The 16,200-nt window shown below is 34.9% G+C and overlaps 1 protein-coding gene across 1 annotated transcript in view; it reads right to left on the bottom strand.

Annotated features, from left to right (window-relative positions):
- The window catches only part of Col28a1 (collagen type XXVIII alpha 1 chain), a 182,803-nt gene that overhangs the window by 149,514 nt on the left and 17,089 nt on the right, over nucleotides 1-16,200 (bottom strand). Inside the window, exons 8-11 of the mRNA XM_013158142.3 lie at nucleotides 13,096-13,122; nucleotides 9,911-9,955; nucleotides 7,966-8,010; nucleotides 5,446-5,499 (exon numbers count right to left, since the gene is read on the bottom strand). Coding sequence (XP_013013596.2) covers nucleotides 5,446-5,499; nucleotides 7,966-8,010; nucleotides 9,911-9,955; nucleotides 13,096-13,122 — 171 coding nt within the window. The remainder of the gene's footprint in view (nucleotides 1-5,445; nucleotides 5,500-7,965; nucleotides 8,011-9,910; nucleotides 9,956-13,095; nucleotides 13,123-16,200) is intronic.

Here is a 16,200-nt window from a genome sequence, read left to right as displayed (position 1 = left end):
CCTTGATTTAAAACATGCTATTTTTTTCCTTTTGTTCTGCCACCTTTTCTGAAAAACCCCTGGATGAAGAAAATCCAGCCCCTAGAGCCAAAGAAAGTGATTGTAGTTCGTGAGGCAGATCATTCATAAATTCAAAAACATAAGCAAGCCCCATCAAGAAACGCTCATGGAATCTTTGCAAATGTTATGGGTCTAAGATTTCTATTTTTAAGTCTGCTAAGAAACACAGTACTTGAACTGCACAATTAGTGTTACTGTTTTCTTATTCCCAAGTGGTTCTCTTCCTGAACTCTCAGATCAACACTCTAATCAAGTAAAAATGCACTCTTCAACAGATTGTTGTTTCAACCAGAAGACACTAGAAGGGGAGACAGATGTCATTTCCATACTGCGCAAAAGAAATGTATTTATCTCAGGTCAAATATTCAGCAAATTCGATGATTTTTCTCAAAGGAATCAATAGCATATGATTGTTAAGAGCAGACTTCTGTATTTCAATCCTTATTCTGTAGATTCAGACCCATTATTTCAAATCTTTGTGCCTTAGTAGCTTAATTTGTACAATGGACAGTAAGAGTAGATCATGCCTCAGAATGTGGTATTGACATTACATGTAAATGTAAGTGTCTGAAATGTATTGAACACCGAAAATGTTTAATAAATGTTAACTATTATTTTAGAAGTTTCAAAACAAATGATTCTGTATGCCCACAGGAAATACAGAATAACTAGATTTTTAAGATGTTTTTGCATAATGTATAATATTAGTTCCTTAAAAGTATTTTAATAAAATGATAGCAGATGAAAAGAAATAGGCCACTAATCTGATAAAAGCTATCTATGACAAACCAATAGCTAACACCAAACTAAATGGTCAAAAACCAAAAGCTTTCATTCTAAAATTAGGAACAAGACAAGGATGTCCACTACTACCTCTCCTATTCAATATTGTTCTGGAAACACTAGCCAGAGCAATTAGCCAGGAGAAAAAATAAAAGAAATAAAGATAAAAAGGAAGAAGTTAAACTGTCATGATTTGAAAATGGCATGATGTGCTTCATAAAAGACCCCAAAAGCGCCACCAAAAGGCTTACAGACGTAATAATCAATTTCAGTAATGTAGTTGGATACAAGGTCAACACTCAAAAATCAATAGCATTACTGTGCACAAGCAACAAGCTTACAGAAAAAAAACTAGGGAAACTACATCCTTTACAATACCATTTTAGAAATATGTAAAAATTATTACAACAAAAGAAATCAAAGATCTATACTTTGAAAACTACAATACTCTGAAAAAGAAAATCAAAGAAGATATCAGAAAAGGGAACAATACCCCTTGTTCATAGATAGAAAGAACCAACATAGTGAAAATGGCCATATTCCCAAAACTATTATACAGATTTAATGAAATTCCAATCAGAAGACCATTAGTATACCTCACAGAACTAAAGAAAACATTTCCAAAAATTCATTTTGGAACCAGAAGAAACCTAGAGTAGCAAAAGTAACTCTTGGCAATAAATGCAAGTCAAGAGACATCACAATCCCCAACCTGAAATTATACTACAAAGCACTATGATAAAATCAGCATTGTACTGGCAAAAACAAAACAGAACTAGGGTCAGTGGAACAGAATAGAAGATGCAGATGCAACTACAACACACTAAACCACCTTATCTTCGACAAAAGAGCCAAAATGTTCACCAGAAGAAAGATAGTCTCTTTAATAAATGGTGCTGGAAAAACTGGTTTTCCATATGTCAAAGACTAAAACTACACCCATATCTATCACTTGTACTAAACTAAAGACAAAATGGATCAAAGATCTAAATATTAAAACGGAAACACTAAATCTACTGGAAGACAAAGCAGATAGAAATCTTGAAAACATAGGTATAAGCAGAGTTCATGAACAAAACCTAGAGCACATGTGAAATAAAGACTCAACAAATGGGATCTCATCTTATTAAAAAGTTTTTTCATAACAAAAGAAATCACCAACCCATGGAGTGGAAGAAAAATATAACCAGTTGTCCCTCAGACAAAGAAGTTATATCTAGAACATATAGACAATTTTAAAAAATCAGGTCCCCAAAATTCAAAGATACAGTCCAAAAAATGGGCATCTGAGATGAATACAAACTTCTCAGATGAATAAATACACAGCAGATAAATATGTGAAAAAATGTTCAACATCATTGGTCATTCAATAGATGCAAGTTAAAACAACACTGAGATATCATCTCATTTCAGAAAGCATGGCTGTCTTCAAGAATACAACCGATAGGGGCTGGGGATTTAGCTCAGGGGCATAAGCGCCTGCCTTGCAAGCAGGCAGTCATGAGTTCGATCCCTGGTACCGATAAAAAAAAAACGAAAAAGACAAAAAAAAAAAAAAAAAAAAAGAATATAACCGATAACAAATGCTGGGGGACTGTGGAGAAAAAGGAACCCTCCTCCACTGTTGGTGCAACCACTCTGGAAATCAGTCGGGAAATTTCTTTAAAAATTAGATTTTAAAAACTAGTATTGGAGGTCTCATTTGACCCAGTTATTCTTCTTCTGTGTTTCTTGCCAAAAGAATCAAAAGCATCATACCATAGCAATGTATGTGCATCTATATTGATAGCAGCACAGTCTGTAACAGCTAAATCTTGGAAACAACTCAGATGCCTATCAACTGAGTAATGTATAAAAAATATGTGGGTGTTTTCTATAATGGAGTACCACTCAGTCATAAATAAGGATAAACTTGAGACTTTTGTAGGTAAATTTTTGCAACTCAAAACCATATTTATAAGTGAAATAAACCAGACTCACATGCGTAAACATATTGTCTCATTAGTGTGAGAATCTGAAAGGGTAAACAAAATCCAAAATACACAATAGATATGGTGAACAGAGAAGAAACTGTTCAAAAAGAAAGAAAAACTGTGATGGAAAAAAGGGAAAAGGAAGGAAAAGGAAAAATTTATACATAAATACACACACACACAAGGCAGTTAAGATTGTTTTACAGCTGGTTGCTCTTGGTTCGTTGAGTAGAAAGTTTTGTGTTAATTTTCTGGACAATGTTTCATGCCTATATCTTATACTGTGAACAACTACTGTGAATACATGTTGATTATTGGTACTCTTCTACTAGTCTGCTTGAAACTCTGCTTTATTGTTATTTTATACTTTTTCTGTTTAAAGTTAAAAAAAAAAGAAAGTCACTATCCAATATAACATTACTTCCAGACTGAGGGACAAAATAATTGATAGCTTCAGATTGTAGGAATATTTTCTAGGAAGTAAAATGAAATCATTGGCTGAAATCTGATTTTTAAGACAATATACTCATAAATATGCAAAATGAAAAATAATTAACAACTAATCAATGTGTCATGCATTTCTGGCTAACAATCAAAAGAATGATAAAAATCATATAAAAAGCATTAATTGTCTTTTTTTTTTTTTTGGCTTTTTTTCATTTTTATCGGTACCAGGGATCGAACTCATGACTGCCTGCTTTCAAGGCAGGTGCTTATGCCACTGAGCTAAATCCCCAGCCCCTAATTGTCTTTTTTAAAAGACTCAAGATATCACTTGTTTGACTTCCTTTAATTGGCAATGAACTTTATATATTCACTTAGTTCATTTTTTATTAAATGGCAAACTTTTTTATTAAACGATTACCTTATGTCATGTATACTTTACCACTATTAAATTTTTAATTTAAAATTTTTTCATTAAAAATTGTAAAGAGATACCCTTGGGTAATTCATGAAAACCTCAAATTCATTTGGAAAATAATTCCTCTTATGATTATACTGTGACAGTCAAAACACAAAGCACTATTATGTCAGAAAAATTATTACTACCTCCCACAAAGTCATTGGACTCATTATTTACCAAGAATTAATACATTGTTGGAATTAAAAACTAAATTTCATTGAAATAGATTTGTTTTTTAATCTAAGTCATAAGTCTATCAGACATAAAAAGAAGTGATCACGTGAGGGCAGCTTTTCATAGATCTGTCTCCAAGGAGCCCTGCGGTTCCTGTGGGATCTTAAGGCCCTGCACACTGCTCCAGCCTTCCCTCTGTACCCCACCCATCCCCACATTGTCCTCCGGAACCTGCGTAGGAGCCTGCCCAAGTCTCTGACTCAGGCAAGCTATATCTCCAGGCTTTGGTTCTCACTTCCAAAATGAAAATGTTGGGCCACTATGGCTTTTAAAATACTGTATTTTATCAAACATTTCATCACTTTATCACTAATACTATCTCCTGCCCTGACCCTAATTGTAATCCTAAAATTATCATTTTAGTAAGAAATGAATTCTGGAAATGTATCTGTACTCTGCAGATAACTTTTTTCTTGCTTCAGGGTTTTACCTATAGCTAGTGTGATTTTATGAAAACCTACTCAATATTCAACAGGACCATTTCTCTCTCTCAGAGAGAATTAATCACAGGCAAAGGCTGGCAAAGACAGTTTCCACAGATGAGGCTTTTAAGCATGTTCCCACTGAGAAGCCCATTCTATTTTAATTTGCCAATTAAAAGTGGCCTGGGAAATCTCAAACTGTCATTATCTCATTAAAAATACATATGTGTCACTCCCTTTCCTCTCTCTGGAAAATTAACACTCAAGTAACCCAATTGCTCCCTACCATTTAAATTTAATACCACTCTTAAAAGATTGGCTTTATGTAGGATCAGTTGAAGACAGCAGTTTCTGCAATTAGTAATTGCCACACATTGCTCACAAAAGCAGTCTGAATCAACACTGTTTGTTGGATATTTACTTCGCCCATGAAATTTATTAAGCAATGAGAAGAGTTAAAAAGATTGCTCCTAGAAAATCAATGGCTCTTCTCTTGGGAAAGGAATTTTTATAAGCAGGTCTATTTTTTAATCAAATTTCTGTTTTTATTAGGACATATTTGCAATTCATTCTATTTAACTTTTTATTCCACCCTCCCTGTCTTTTTTTCCTGATTATCTGTGGAATGATATTGCAAGCACACTACTCATGGTCAAAATTGCTTGATTTTTGTTGGTATAACAATTATAAATTTCATTCCCCAAAACTGTATATTGAAATGTCATTACATGTGAGACACAGGGTGATTCAAATTGTTACTTGATATAGTTTTTCAGTTTCTAGTAAGCCATCAAATGACTAAAGGTCCTAAGTAAAGAAGAAAGTTATAATTCTAGATAATCATTTAATGATGCCCTTTGAATAATAAGCTAATAAATGATAAAAATTATGTCAATGACTTCTTGCATATATTTTATCTGGGTTCTGTATATTTGTCTGAAGGTTATCCAGTAATTCCAAAGTTATTTTCTCAAAGAGTTCATTGATTTCTGCCTAATAAAAACATGCATTTAGATAATGCACTAGGGGAAACCACTCTTCCTTATGTTTAACTAATAGGTAAGTTTACCTTATTGCCTTGAAATCCCTTTGGGCCTGGATCTCCTGGAGGTCCACCAATTCCCTATTTCAAAATGAAAACAAAAATTAGTTCTATGCACAAAAGGCCAACCATTAATGAAATGTTTTTTAGAGCTCCAAAGATGCTGGAGTTCGAAATCAGGCTCCATGGCTCAGAGCTCTATTGTGATCAGTGAAAAACTTGATGACAAGATTTCTTGAGTTAAATAAACAGCAGCTATAATAACAATTATCTACATCTATGTCTTCAAGGATTCTACCCATTCTATCTCCCAGCAGATTTAGTGTTTCTGTTTTAATATTTTAGATTAGTGCATGATCAGAGACATGTGTTCAGTTTTAGCCTTTGATATGTGAAAAGCTGATTTTTCCAGCACCATTTATTAAAGATGCTATCATTTTTCTATTGAAGGTGTTTGGCCCCTTGTCAAAGATAAGGCAATTGAGTATGTTTGGAGTTGTTTCCACTTTTTGCAGTCTGTTTCATTGATCCTTGGGTCTGTTTTTTCACCAGTACCATGCTATTTTTATCCCAGTAGCTTTTAGTATAATTTTGAGTCAGGGATTGTGATGTACCCTGCCTAACCTTTGTCACCCAGAGTTGCTTTTGCTGTTCCAAGTCTCTTCTAGCTCCAAATAAATTTTAGGATTGTTTTCTGTAATTCTGTGAGGTATGCTTATGGTATTTTGATCAAGATTGTTTTAAATCTGTATACCATTTTGAAAGTATGACCACTTTCACTATGTTGATTCTTCCTACCCAAGACCAAGGGATATCTTTCCATTTTCTGATATCCTCTTTGATATCTTCTTGCAGAGTACTGTGCAATTTTCAGTGGAAAGGTCTTTCACTTCCATTATTACATCGATTTCTAAGTACTGGTGGGGCTTTGGGCAAAAAAGGAATCTACTCCACTGTTGGTGGGAGTGCAGATTGGTGCAACCACTGTGGGGGTCAGTGTGGAGATTCTTCAAAAACCTAACTCTAGAGGTTCCATTTGACTGAGCTATTTCCCTTCTCCATGTCTTCCTCAAAAAATTAAAACCATCATACCACAGCAATATATGCACACCCATGTTTGTAGCATCACAGTTTGTAATAGCTAAATCTTAGAAACAATTCAAATGACCATCAATGGATGAATGAATAAAGAAGATGTGTTTTTTTTAATACAGTGGAGTAAGGATAAACTTGAGACATTTCTAGGTAAATGGATGCACTTGAAACCATACTTTTAAGTGAAATAAATCAGACAAATGTGTTCAAATATTGCATGGTTTCTCTGGTGTGAGAAATCAAAAGTGTAAATAAGGACAAAATTTGTAATAGACACTGTGAAATAGAAGAAGAAATGTTCCAGTAGGAAGCGGAACTGGGGAGGGGAGAAGGGAAAAAGAAAATAGAAGGAAAAATGGAAATAATACTTCTGTAAATAAGGAGAGGAAGAGGGGTTGACGGGACAATGGGAAATGGGAAAAAATGAAGAATCAAGATACAGCATGTACAGGTACAAAGTCCCTCTAATGAATATGATCATTATGTGTATGTAAAATGTATCAACAAACTTAATTTAAAAAATAAATAAAATAAAATAACAATTATACTAATAGCAAACATTTTATAATGAGATATTTGTTATCTAAGCTTGTATTTCCAACACCTATCCCTGGGACCCGCTCTTTTTATAAACATTTCTCCTGCTAAACAATTTTTTTTCCTTTTAGTATCTCAGGCATATACTGAAAGTTACGGCTTCCAATGATCCTGTCAAGGCTTCCAGTGATCCTGTCACAATCAACAAGACTGCCTCACTCTGACAGTTCCAGACCAAAGCCTAAAGGTTGATATTAACCAAGTGTTGCCTAGAAAACGTATGGGTAAAGTTTTCAGCAGGTCATTGAAATGCAAAAAGTTGCTCTTTCCATACATACATATCCACTCTAACTTTAGAATAAATAAGGCCTGGCCTGGAAAAAAAGTGACCAAAACCATATTCTGAATCTTGTGCTCACTTTGACAGCACATATACAAATTATTTTCTGAAATCTGTGCCATAGATTTAAGTTAAATAAGTGCCTTAAAGAATTACTCCAAAGTACAGGGTGTTAAGTACATTTAGTGGTAGAACCTAAATATTCTCATTGAGATAAATACAGAACTCTTCCAATTATATTATAGGTGGCAATGCAAAACTAATTACACCCAACAAAACTATTTTAACTTTCTCCCTCTACATAAACTAATGTTTTATTCCCTTAGCTACTTTGTAATTTGGTTTGCCTGCTGGTATCCATCTTCAGGAAGCCTGTTTAATCAAAACATTATGTAAGAGGTTTCCAAACCATACTGCACATTGGAAATCTCTGAGCACCTCACACAATATCAGTGCCCAGCTCCAATTCTCAGACATCCTGATTTAATTGGTAAAGGATGTAAGTGAGGAAAGGGATTTTTAAAGTTTTCCAAGTGATTCTAATCCAACCTTAGGTTTGGTTTTAGCCTACTTACCTGAAGTCCTCTGGGTCCCTTTGGCCCATATGGCCCTGGAGCTCCCTGTGGAATAAAATGAGTGGTGAGTCTTCCTCAGCAGCCATCTCCCACTTATCAGGAGCTTAGGTGCGAGGAAAGGGAATGTGTCCCAGATAATGGCCAGTATTTCCTGTTACCCAAATATCAAAGCCAACAAACTGAAATTATCCTAATTAACAAGAGACCTAACCTCAGACTCAAACTTTACTTTGATAAATTCAATGAACATCCAATTTTACATGTGATTTGGGGTCATTATAACATTGTGATCAGCGTAAAGCAGTTATTCCATAGAATTCCTTAGAAGACTGTAAATTTGGCAAATTACTACTTTTTTCCATAAGGCAATGTCTCTAAATTAACAATTCAGTGAGTTTCTGTGTCTATATGTGCTTCTTTTGCCCATCCTCACAACATGAAACTTGATATAACACTGTTTAAACTCAACAGGCTTCTAATAAAAAATAGGTCATTGTATCCCACAATTCAGAAACCCTTCATTTTATGGAACTACTATTTAGCCCAATTTCTCTTTTCTTCAGATTTCTACTTTTTTCAAGACGATATTCAAGAATATATAATTTATTCAACTCTCTTAGTTTTTAATATCACAGTATTTCCAGTGATGTCTACTTTAATTAACATTGTAACAAATAACCTTTGAGTATAAGTCTGTCCAACTTCTGATTCATTTCCAAGGACAGCTTCTTGAAGAGGCAGAGACCACAAGCACTTTCACAGTTCCCTACCCATCTACTTTGCTTTTCGTGGCATACGTGGAAAGAGAGTATCTTCCTCCCCCGAATTTGTCATCTGTCTTCTGAATATGTCCTATTGAACAGGGAAGACTGCAACTTCAGCATCAGGACTGAGGTTCAAATAACTGCAGCATCATCATCTTGCCATCATCTTTTAATCTTATGCCTCATTTTCTCTGCTTGGCTTCCTCTCATAATTATAATATAGATATTTTAAAAGTTTAGTATCTTGGTGGCCTGCCATTAACAGTTCTTAACTATAATGAAAAGTATTGATGTTTAGGCTGTAATACCTTGTATCTCTTATCATTATGTTTTTTAATGTACTTATTATATACTTTTTTAGTCTGTTACAGAACTTAAACATACTGATATTGTCTCCTGTTTAAGTTCTCTTTCTCTATTCATATATACTATACATATATATATATATGTATATATACATACATATATCTATACATGTATAGATCTATACATATCTATACATATATATATATGTATATATTCATATATACATATATTCACTACTGGGAATCAAAACATTCCCACCCCCTTTTTATCTTTTATTTTGTAACAAGGTCTCACTAAGCTAACCCAGCTGGACAGGAATTTGAGATCCTCCTGCTTCAGCCTCTCTCAGTGCTGAAATTATAGACATAAACCAGTACATCGGTCTTCCTTATTTATACTTTTACTAAAGATAAATACCTATCTATTGTCTGTATCTAGTTGAATTTTAATAGTGTTTTCTAAATTTTAAGCCCCTCCTTATCTCTAGTTCTCTGCCACAACGTTTCTATTGCACTAATTTGCAAACTCTTTTTGCTTTTTTTTGGAAAATGCTTGATTTCAGTGTTTAGCTCTAGCAAGAAATTCTGTTAGGACCAGTTGGAATTTAAGTAGATTATGTTGGTTAAATTATTTCTTTCACCATAAGGACTGCCTTAAAGGTTAGGTTGGTCTATCAGAAAGGCACTTGGGGGCCCCCTAAACTAGATTAAGTAGCCTTTTCTTTGTTTCATATTTTACAGATGTGAAAATTGAGCCACTGATACTGCAACTCTAGTGATAAGAGCTGCCTCATTCATCTGGGGAATTTCCTACAAAGGAAACACGGCCCAAAAGAAGCACAGCTGCTAGCACTTAAAAATCACGTTCATCCTTACTTTGTCACCTTTTATTCCTGGTTTACCACATTCTCCTTGTTCACCCTAAAAAAAAAAAAACAGAATAAAATAAAATAAATAAGAGGGCATTTCCAGTCATTCCACATTAGGATTTCCTGTAAAGATTCCCAGCAGAATCTTATGACACAAGCACATTACACAGTTTTATGCTCAGTCCTGTAGTTGGATGGCGCTGAATGCTGAAAAGTTTTGTTTACAGTTCATCCTTCACTTGACAGGATCAAGTCCGTGATGCCACCTAATGAGGTGTGTCATTTTCAAGAAATGGGTGAAATTAGAAGAAAAACTGAACATTTGCCACATATTAAATGGTCATTTTGCATACCTAATTGAATTCACATTATGACCCAATGCAGTCAGTTTTACAGTCCTGAAGCTCACTGCAAGAACGCCCTGCAATAATATGGCTAATAATTAGCAGGATCTAAACTCATCTCTATGGTAACACAGCACCATGCTCCAGCCTAAGTACCAATCATAATGAATTAGCGGAGTTTCCTAGAGAACCATGGGAGAATGTTTCTGAGATCAAGCCATCACAGCCTGGGCAGAGTGCCATGCAGGACAGGCAAGGCCTGTATGAGTGAGAGGTGAACTTGTTACACACATTGCATTATCAGTCACACTCTACAATGCTGTCTTCCCTGAAATTATCACTGAAAACTAACATTAGAATTACGCTTCAAAGCTTATGAATGATACCTTTCAAACAATGTTTGATATTAAGCATCTGAAATAGATATTATCAACTCAGCTTTACACAGTGAAAATTTGTGACTCAAAAAAGTTGATGTATACATTGTGGAATATCAGTCTCTAAAAAGAAAATTTTATCATTGTGACAATCCAGATGAATTTTGCAAATAGGTTAAGTGAAACAGGCCAAATGCAGAAAGAAAAATACTATGTAATTTCATTCTTGAGTGAAATCTAAAAAGTTTGCGCTCGTAGAAGCAGAGTAGAATGGTGATAAAATAACAGAGGTTTGAGGAGAAGTAGTTAAAGGACGTGAAATTTAAATTAGGAACAGTAAATTCAAGAGACTCATCCACAATAGTGACTATACTTAATACAATGTCTTCCATTCTCTAACATCATTAAAAAAGATTTTAGTGGTTAGCACCACAGGCAGATGTTTACTCAATGAGTTAATTTAACTGTCTCACAATGTATCCAAATTTTAAAATACCATGTTGTACATGACAAATTATACAAATTTACCATTGAGTTTTTTACATAGACAAATATTTTTTAAAAGTTAAGTAGTTCACTCAAGAAGAATTCAGTATATCAGACTTTTAAGACCTCTGGTAAGCAGAACTAAAAAGTAGTGGCCAGTTAGAGAATTTTCTAAAGTTTTATAGTCATATTATCTCCAATTTATAAAACATTTTAGCATTTTCAAAATACATCCATATATGTGATTTTTACTCTGAACCTCAAATCATTCTTACTGTTAATAAAGGAAACTGCACTGTACTCACATGTACATCCTAGCCAACAGCTCCTAGTCCAGGGCCTTCATTGGTAATTTCTGCTTCTGCTGCTATTTGATTATCTATGTGCTGCTCTAGGACATATTATTTACTGTGATGCTATCTAACAACACAAGGAAATTTTACCAGAATGTAATTCAACACATTGCTTCCTTTATCAAGGAAGTTGTGTTGTGAAAAATAAATGTTAGCTGAGTTCAACAGTATATTTAGTAACAAAGTGGATGTATACACTGATGCAAGCTTTATAAAACCATTAATAGACTGACAGCAAATATTCAGACTACACTTTGAAGAGCACTGTTCTAAGGAATAAAACAACAATTGTAATCACAATGATGGGTATAAAGTGTGTACCAGAGCCTTAACAGGACTATGATGTAAATCTCGGCAACTTTGAGAGTGAGAGACAGAGAGATCTATATACTGAAACTCAGAAAGATTACATTATCTGCCCATGACCGTGAACTTGAGCTCCTTAGACTTCCAAGTTCATACGTCAGTCACCCATAACTGAGCTAGCCACTCCATCCCAGCCTGTAAGTTACTTTCCATTGATCTGATACTTCTCTCTAGAGTAGACCAAAGCTTGTTCACATCAGAAGCAGAAAAGAGTGCTTCAATTCTTCGAGTTAGCTATGTCTCTGTTCTAAAGCAATCTGTTCTCTCTCTCCCCCCGCCAACCTCCACATCATTTTGTAAGTCAAACTGACCCAGGAAAAACTGAATTTTCACTTAGAACAAGTTAAGCATTTATTTCCGAATGCAAAATGAAAACCACTCTTGAAACCTCAATTACAAAGCAACTAATTTATTAATGTTGGATGGGAACAAAATGAGTCAACCACCAAAATATAAAACAGAAAAATACCATAAATACACTCAAAATTCTTTTGGCCAGAATTCCCATTCCATTTGTCCAGACAGATTTGTTAGCTATAGGGTCTTGAGGAACAGCATTTGTTTTGGGGGCAGATTTCTGTCAATGAAAATATTGTATTCATGTTGTTTGTCTCAGCAAAGGCGTTTTCCCTTTTTGGTGGCTCATTAATCCCTGTGGAATGGCACAGTTACATAGTTCTAGAAAGCATACCCTTCACAAAACTATGAACAAATTAGCTCTGTTCCCAGCCTTAGACCTCCGGTGCTCCTCCCCTTGGTAACGTTCCAGTTTGAATGGTGAACATTTGAGGTCACTTTACTCTGAAACCTTACATTTTCCAAGTGAGAATTCTTCCAGTAAATCTACAAATTTTCAGAAGATTAAATGAGCTTTGTAAAAAAACTGTATATATATGTATATTTATACTGTTCATAATTAGCTCTTTTAGGTCAAGATGGGAGAAAAGTATCTATAATGTTCTCAACTGTCCAAAGGGTAATTTTATAATCATAAAATTTCTAACTCTCTTGTATTAGTATTTGTTTGTTATCTCTTAATGATAGACACTTACATTTATAGACAAGCAGTGTACTTAGGAATAAAGGAATCTGGACTTGCAAAAATAAGAAGAAATAACATTTATTTACTGTTCACATCAGAAGTAGAAAAGTGTTTCAATTCTTCAAGCTAGCTATGCCTCTGTTCAAAAGCAATTAAGTACATGAGTACATTATGTTTCTGTTTTTCTTTCTGAAAATTTGGTATATTTGTTGTGACCAACTTACCTTGTCACCCTTGTATCCAGGAATTCCCTAATTAAGAAAGAAAACAAATGAAAAATTAAAATATGTTATACAACAGAATTAAAGAAAGTATTACACTTTTTAACAGATAGGGCATAATAAAAAATATCCAGACAATTTTTCACACATAAAGTATAACCGAACAGTATCCATAAAGTATCCATACAAAGACCAGATAAAGGTAATTATTTTATTGCTCTTTATACTTAGAGAATGTGTATTTACTAAAAAGTAGAGAACCCATCTCTCTATTGTATTCTGTTCTCAGCTCCAAATATTTTTCTGAACAGCTCCTTATCTTTTAAAAGTTACAAACTAAAGGAAATATACCCTGAATGTCATTGTAGAGGTAAACATTAATAACGGTGGTTTCAAAACTGTTAGAATGTATTGAGTTTTAAACTATAAACTATCATGTTGTGAATGTTTCACAGAACTTGTTATATAAATTGGCTCTGAAAATGAACTGAGATAAATGGCCTTGAGAATATATATAAATATCTCTCACCCATTATCCTCCTCCTTTCAAATTCGATCTAGAATACACAACATCAAGGAAATAAATGGTTCCTCTATGAACTCTAATGACAGTGACCTTTAAGTTACTGTCTTCTGTCTCATGCTAAATAAGGAGCCAGCAAGTCTGGTGTCTTCTGAGTCAGTCCTAGGAACCCTGCACACCCTTCTCCGTTGTGCACCCTTCACTAAAACACACTGAACTCAAATGCACTGGAAATCACCAGCTCTAACCCACACCACATTTCTCCAAATGAATTTTCATGTCATTTTCCTAAAACAAATTTTAAAATATTCAAAATTGCACCATTAATTTCTGGTTAAATTTGTTTCTGACTTTCCTATTTCTAGTAATGATAATGTCACTTTTCAAATTTCAGCATTAAATTTTACAATCATCTGAGTTTTCTCTCTCCTTTTCTTACCACTGTAACCCTTTCACCTCACCTATTAAAAATTCTCAACAGCTTCCCATTATACCTGGTTTGAAATTCACTCTTTTGACTCTGTCCCACTGGGCCTTGTCTATTCTGGTTCTTGCCTATCTTTAAGGCCTTGTGCCCACCGCTCTTCACTAACAAATTCTAGCAACCTCGCGTTTTTTTTTCATAGACAAGATCTTGCTATGTTGCCTGTGTCGTTCTTGGGCATGAGAAGTTCTCCTCCTGCTCAGCCTCTTGAGTCCTTGGGGACCACAGGTGCCTGCCACCACACCTGGCTTCTTTCCATTTCTTTAGCCTGAACCATGTGACCACCTTCAGGCCATTTGTATTTCTTCCTTCTTTCTAGAACACTTCACTGCTTTGTTTGCTATTTCCATAACACTTCTCAGTGAATGAAATTGTCTTTCTATGTTTGCCTATTTTTGTCTCTGCTCCCTGACTATTTCCTGAGACAAAGACTGTCTTGCTCAGTGTTGTGGGCTTAATATCTACAAGCACACCTAACATGTAGCAAATATCAGTTCCAGTTTGTCACCATAGGTCATCATTTCTACCCCTTCATGCATTTTCACGTTTTCTTTTTATTTTGTCACTGCTATAGCTCGGTGCTATTCAATGTAATGTGAAACACAAATGCAAGCCCAGTATTTAATATTAGATGCTCTAACAGTCACATTTTAAAAAGTCAAAATATGCAGGTGAATTAATTTTTAAATTTATTTATTCCAATAGGATCAAAGAACTATAATTTCAAGTTATCCAATACATAAATCATTGGTGCAATGATTTATTTTGTGTGTACTAATCTCCAAACTTGATGTGTACTTTATTCCTATAGCAAATACCCAGTGGCCACATGTGGCCTGTGGCTTTCATCTTGGCTGGAGCAGGTCTAGCTAGTGTCCTCATTGTCTCCCACATTAGCCACAATGATAGACCTTTTTCTAAAAACTCCTTCCTTGCCTTCATCCCCACACTAATTTCTTTTCCACAGTAGTCTCTCAGAGCACCCTTCCAAACCTTCATCTAAACTTCCAAGGGTTTTGCATCACCTAGCAAAACCCAGACTCTGCAGCTAGCAATGGGCATCCACTCTGCCCCAACCCACCCTTCATGTAGTTTTGACAGTAGCACCCTGTTTTACTATTTATCAGTCTGTATTTCCCTCAGGCTGAGGCTCATGACACTGTCTCCATCCGCAGAACCCAGCTTTCACCCTTTCTGCTCCTTCCTTGCCTATAGGGACCCTATCTCTTCTGGGAATATCCGGTAAAACCTGCTTGGGTAACTCTAGTCTCCCCCGGTGTCTGCAATGTTCTACATTGTGCCTGTCCTTTTTACATTATTCTAATATCCTGCTTCAAATTGTAGCTATTTGGACTTCCTTGTCTCTCCTATGAAACATAAACTTTTTTTAAAAATGTGTGTTAGTTTTAGTTTTAAGTACAAGGATGAGTTGTGTCTAGAAAATACCTAAGAAATATTTTCTTAAAAAATAATCCTGAACAAATTCCTTCTGATCTTATCAAAATTTCCAACATGTTCTTCCACAAAATGAATTGAAAACACCAAGGAAACAGTACTGAAAAATCTCCGGGTTTGTATCCAAAGGAACAAGCAGAAAGGCACCACAGAATGTGGCCTCCTTTTTACTCCTGTCCACTTCTATCTGCTACTCTTCAATGCCAATGAAAATGCAGAATGAGAAATGTGCTGTATCTATTTCTCAAGCAATCTGTACTAATTTCTAATTTGGGGGGCAAAAAAATCAACTAGAATGATAAATGCTATTTTGCCTAGCATCACACAAACAAGGTGTAGACAATGTAGTTCTTATGTGCCTGAATTCTAACATATTCTTTATTATGAAAAGAATCAGAAATAAATGCTTTTCTCATTTGAGCCTTTGTAAATGCCCAATTAAGCATCAGAGAATGCCATTGATTTGAACACCTTTGGTCCTATCATCACTCCTAAGGAGCAGAATATTTTCTACCCATATTTGCACTTCTAAGATCATGTCTGTATCTCTCTGATGGCCTCCCTGAGTCATTAAGAGCCAGGTAGATAGAAATCATTTTTCACTTGTACTGCAGGGGTCACAATGGTCAGTCATTGACTCATAGCA

The sequence above is a fragment of the Cavia porcellus genome, unplaced genomic scaffold (genome assembly GCF_034190915.1).
Source record: "Cavia porcellus strain 051 isolate PalLab524CR breed Dunkin Hartley unplaced genomic scaffold, mCavPor4.1 scaffold_2, whole genome shotgun sequence".
NCBI lineage: Eukaryota > Metazoa > Chordata > Mammalia > Rodentia > Caviidae > Cavia > Cavia porcellus.
The sequence above is the reverse complement of the archived record's forward strand: the minus strand, read 5'-3'. Positions and strand labels throughout refer to the sequence as shown.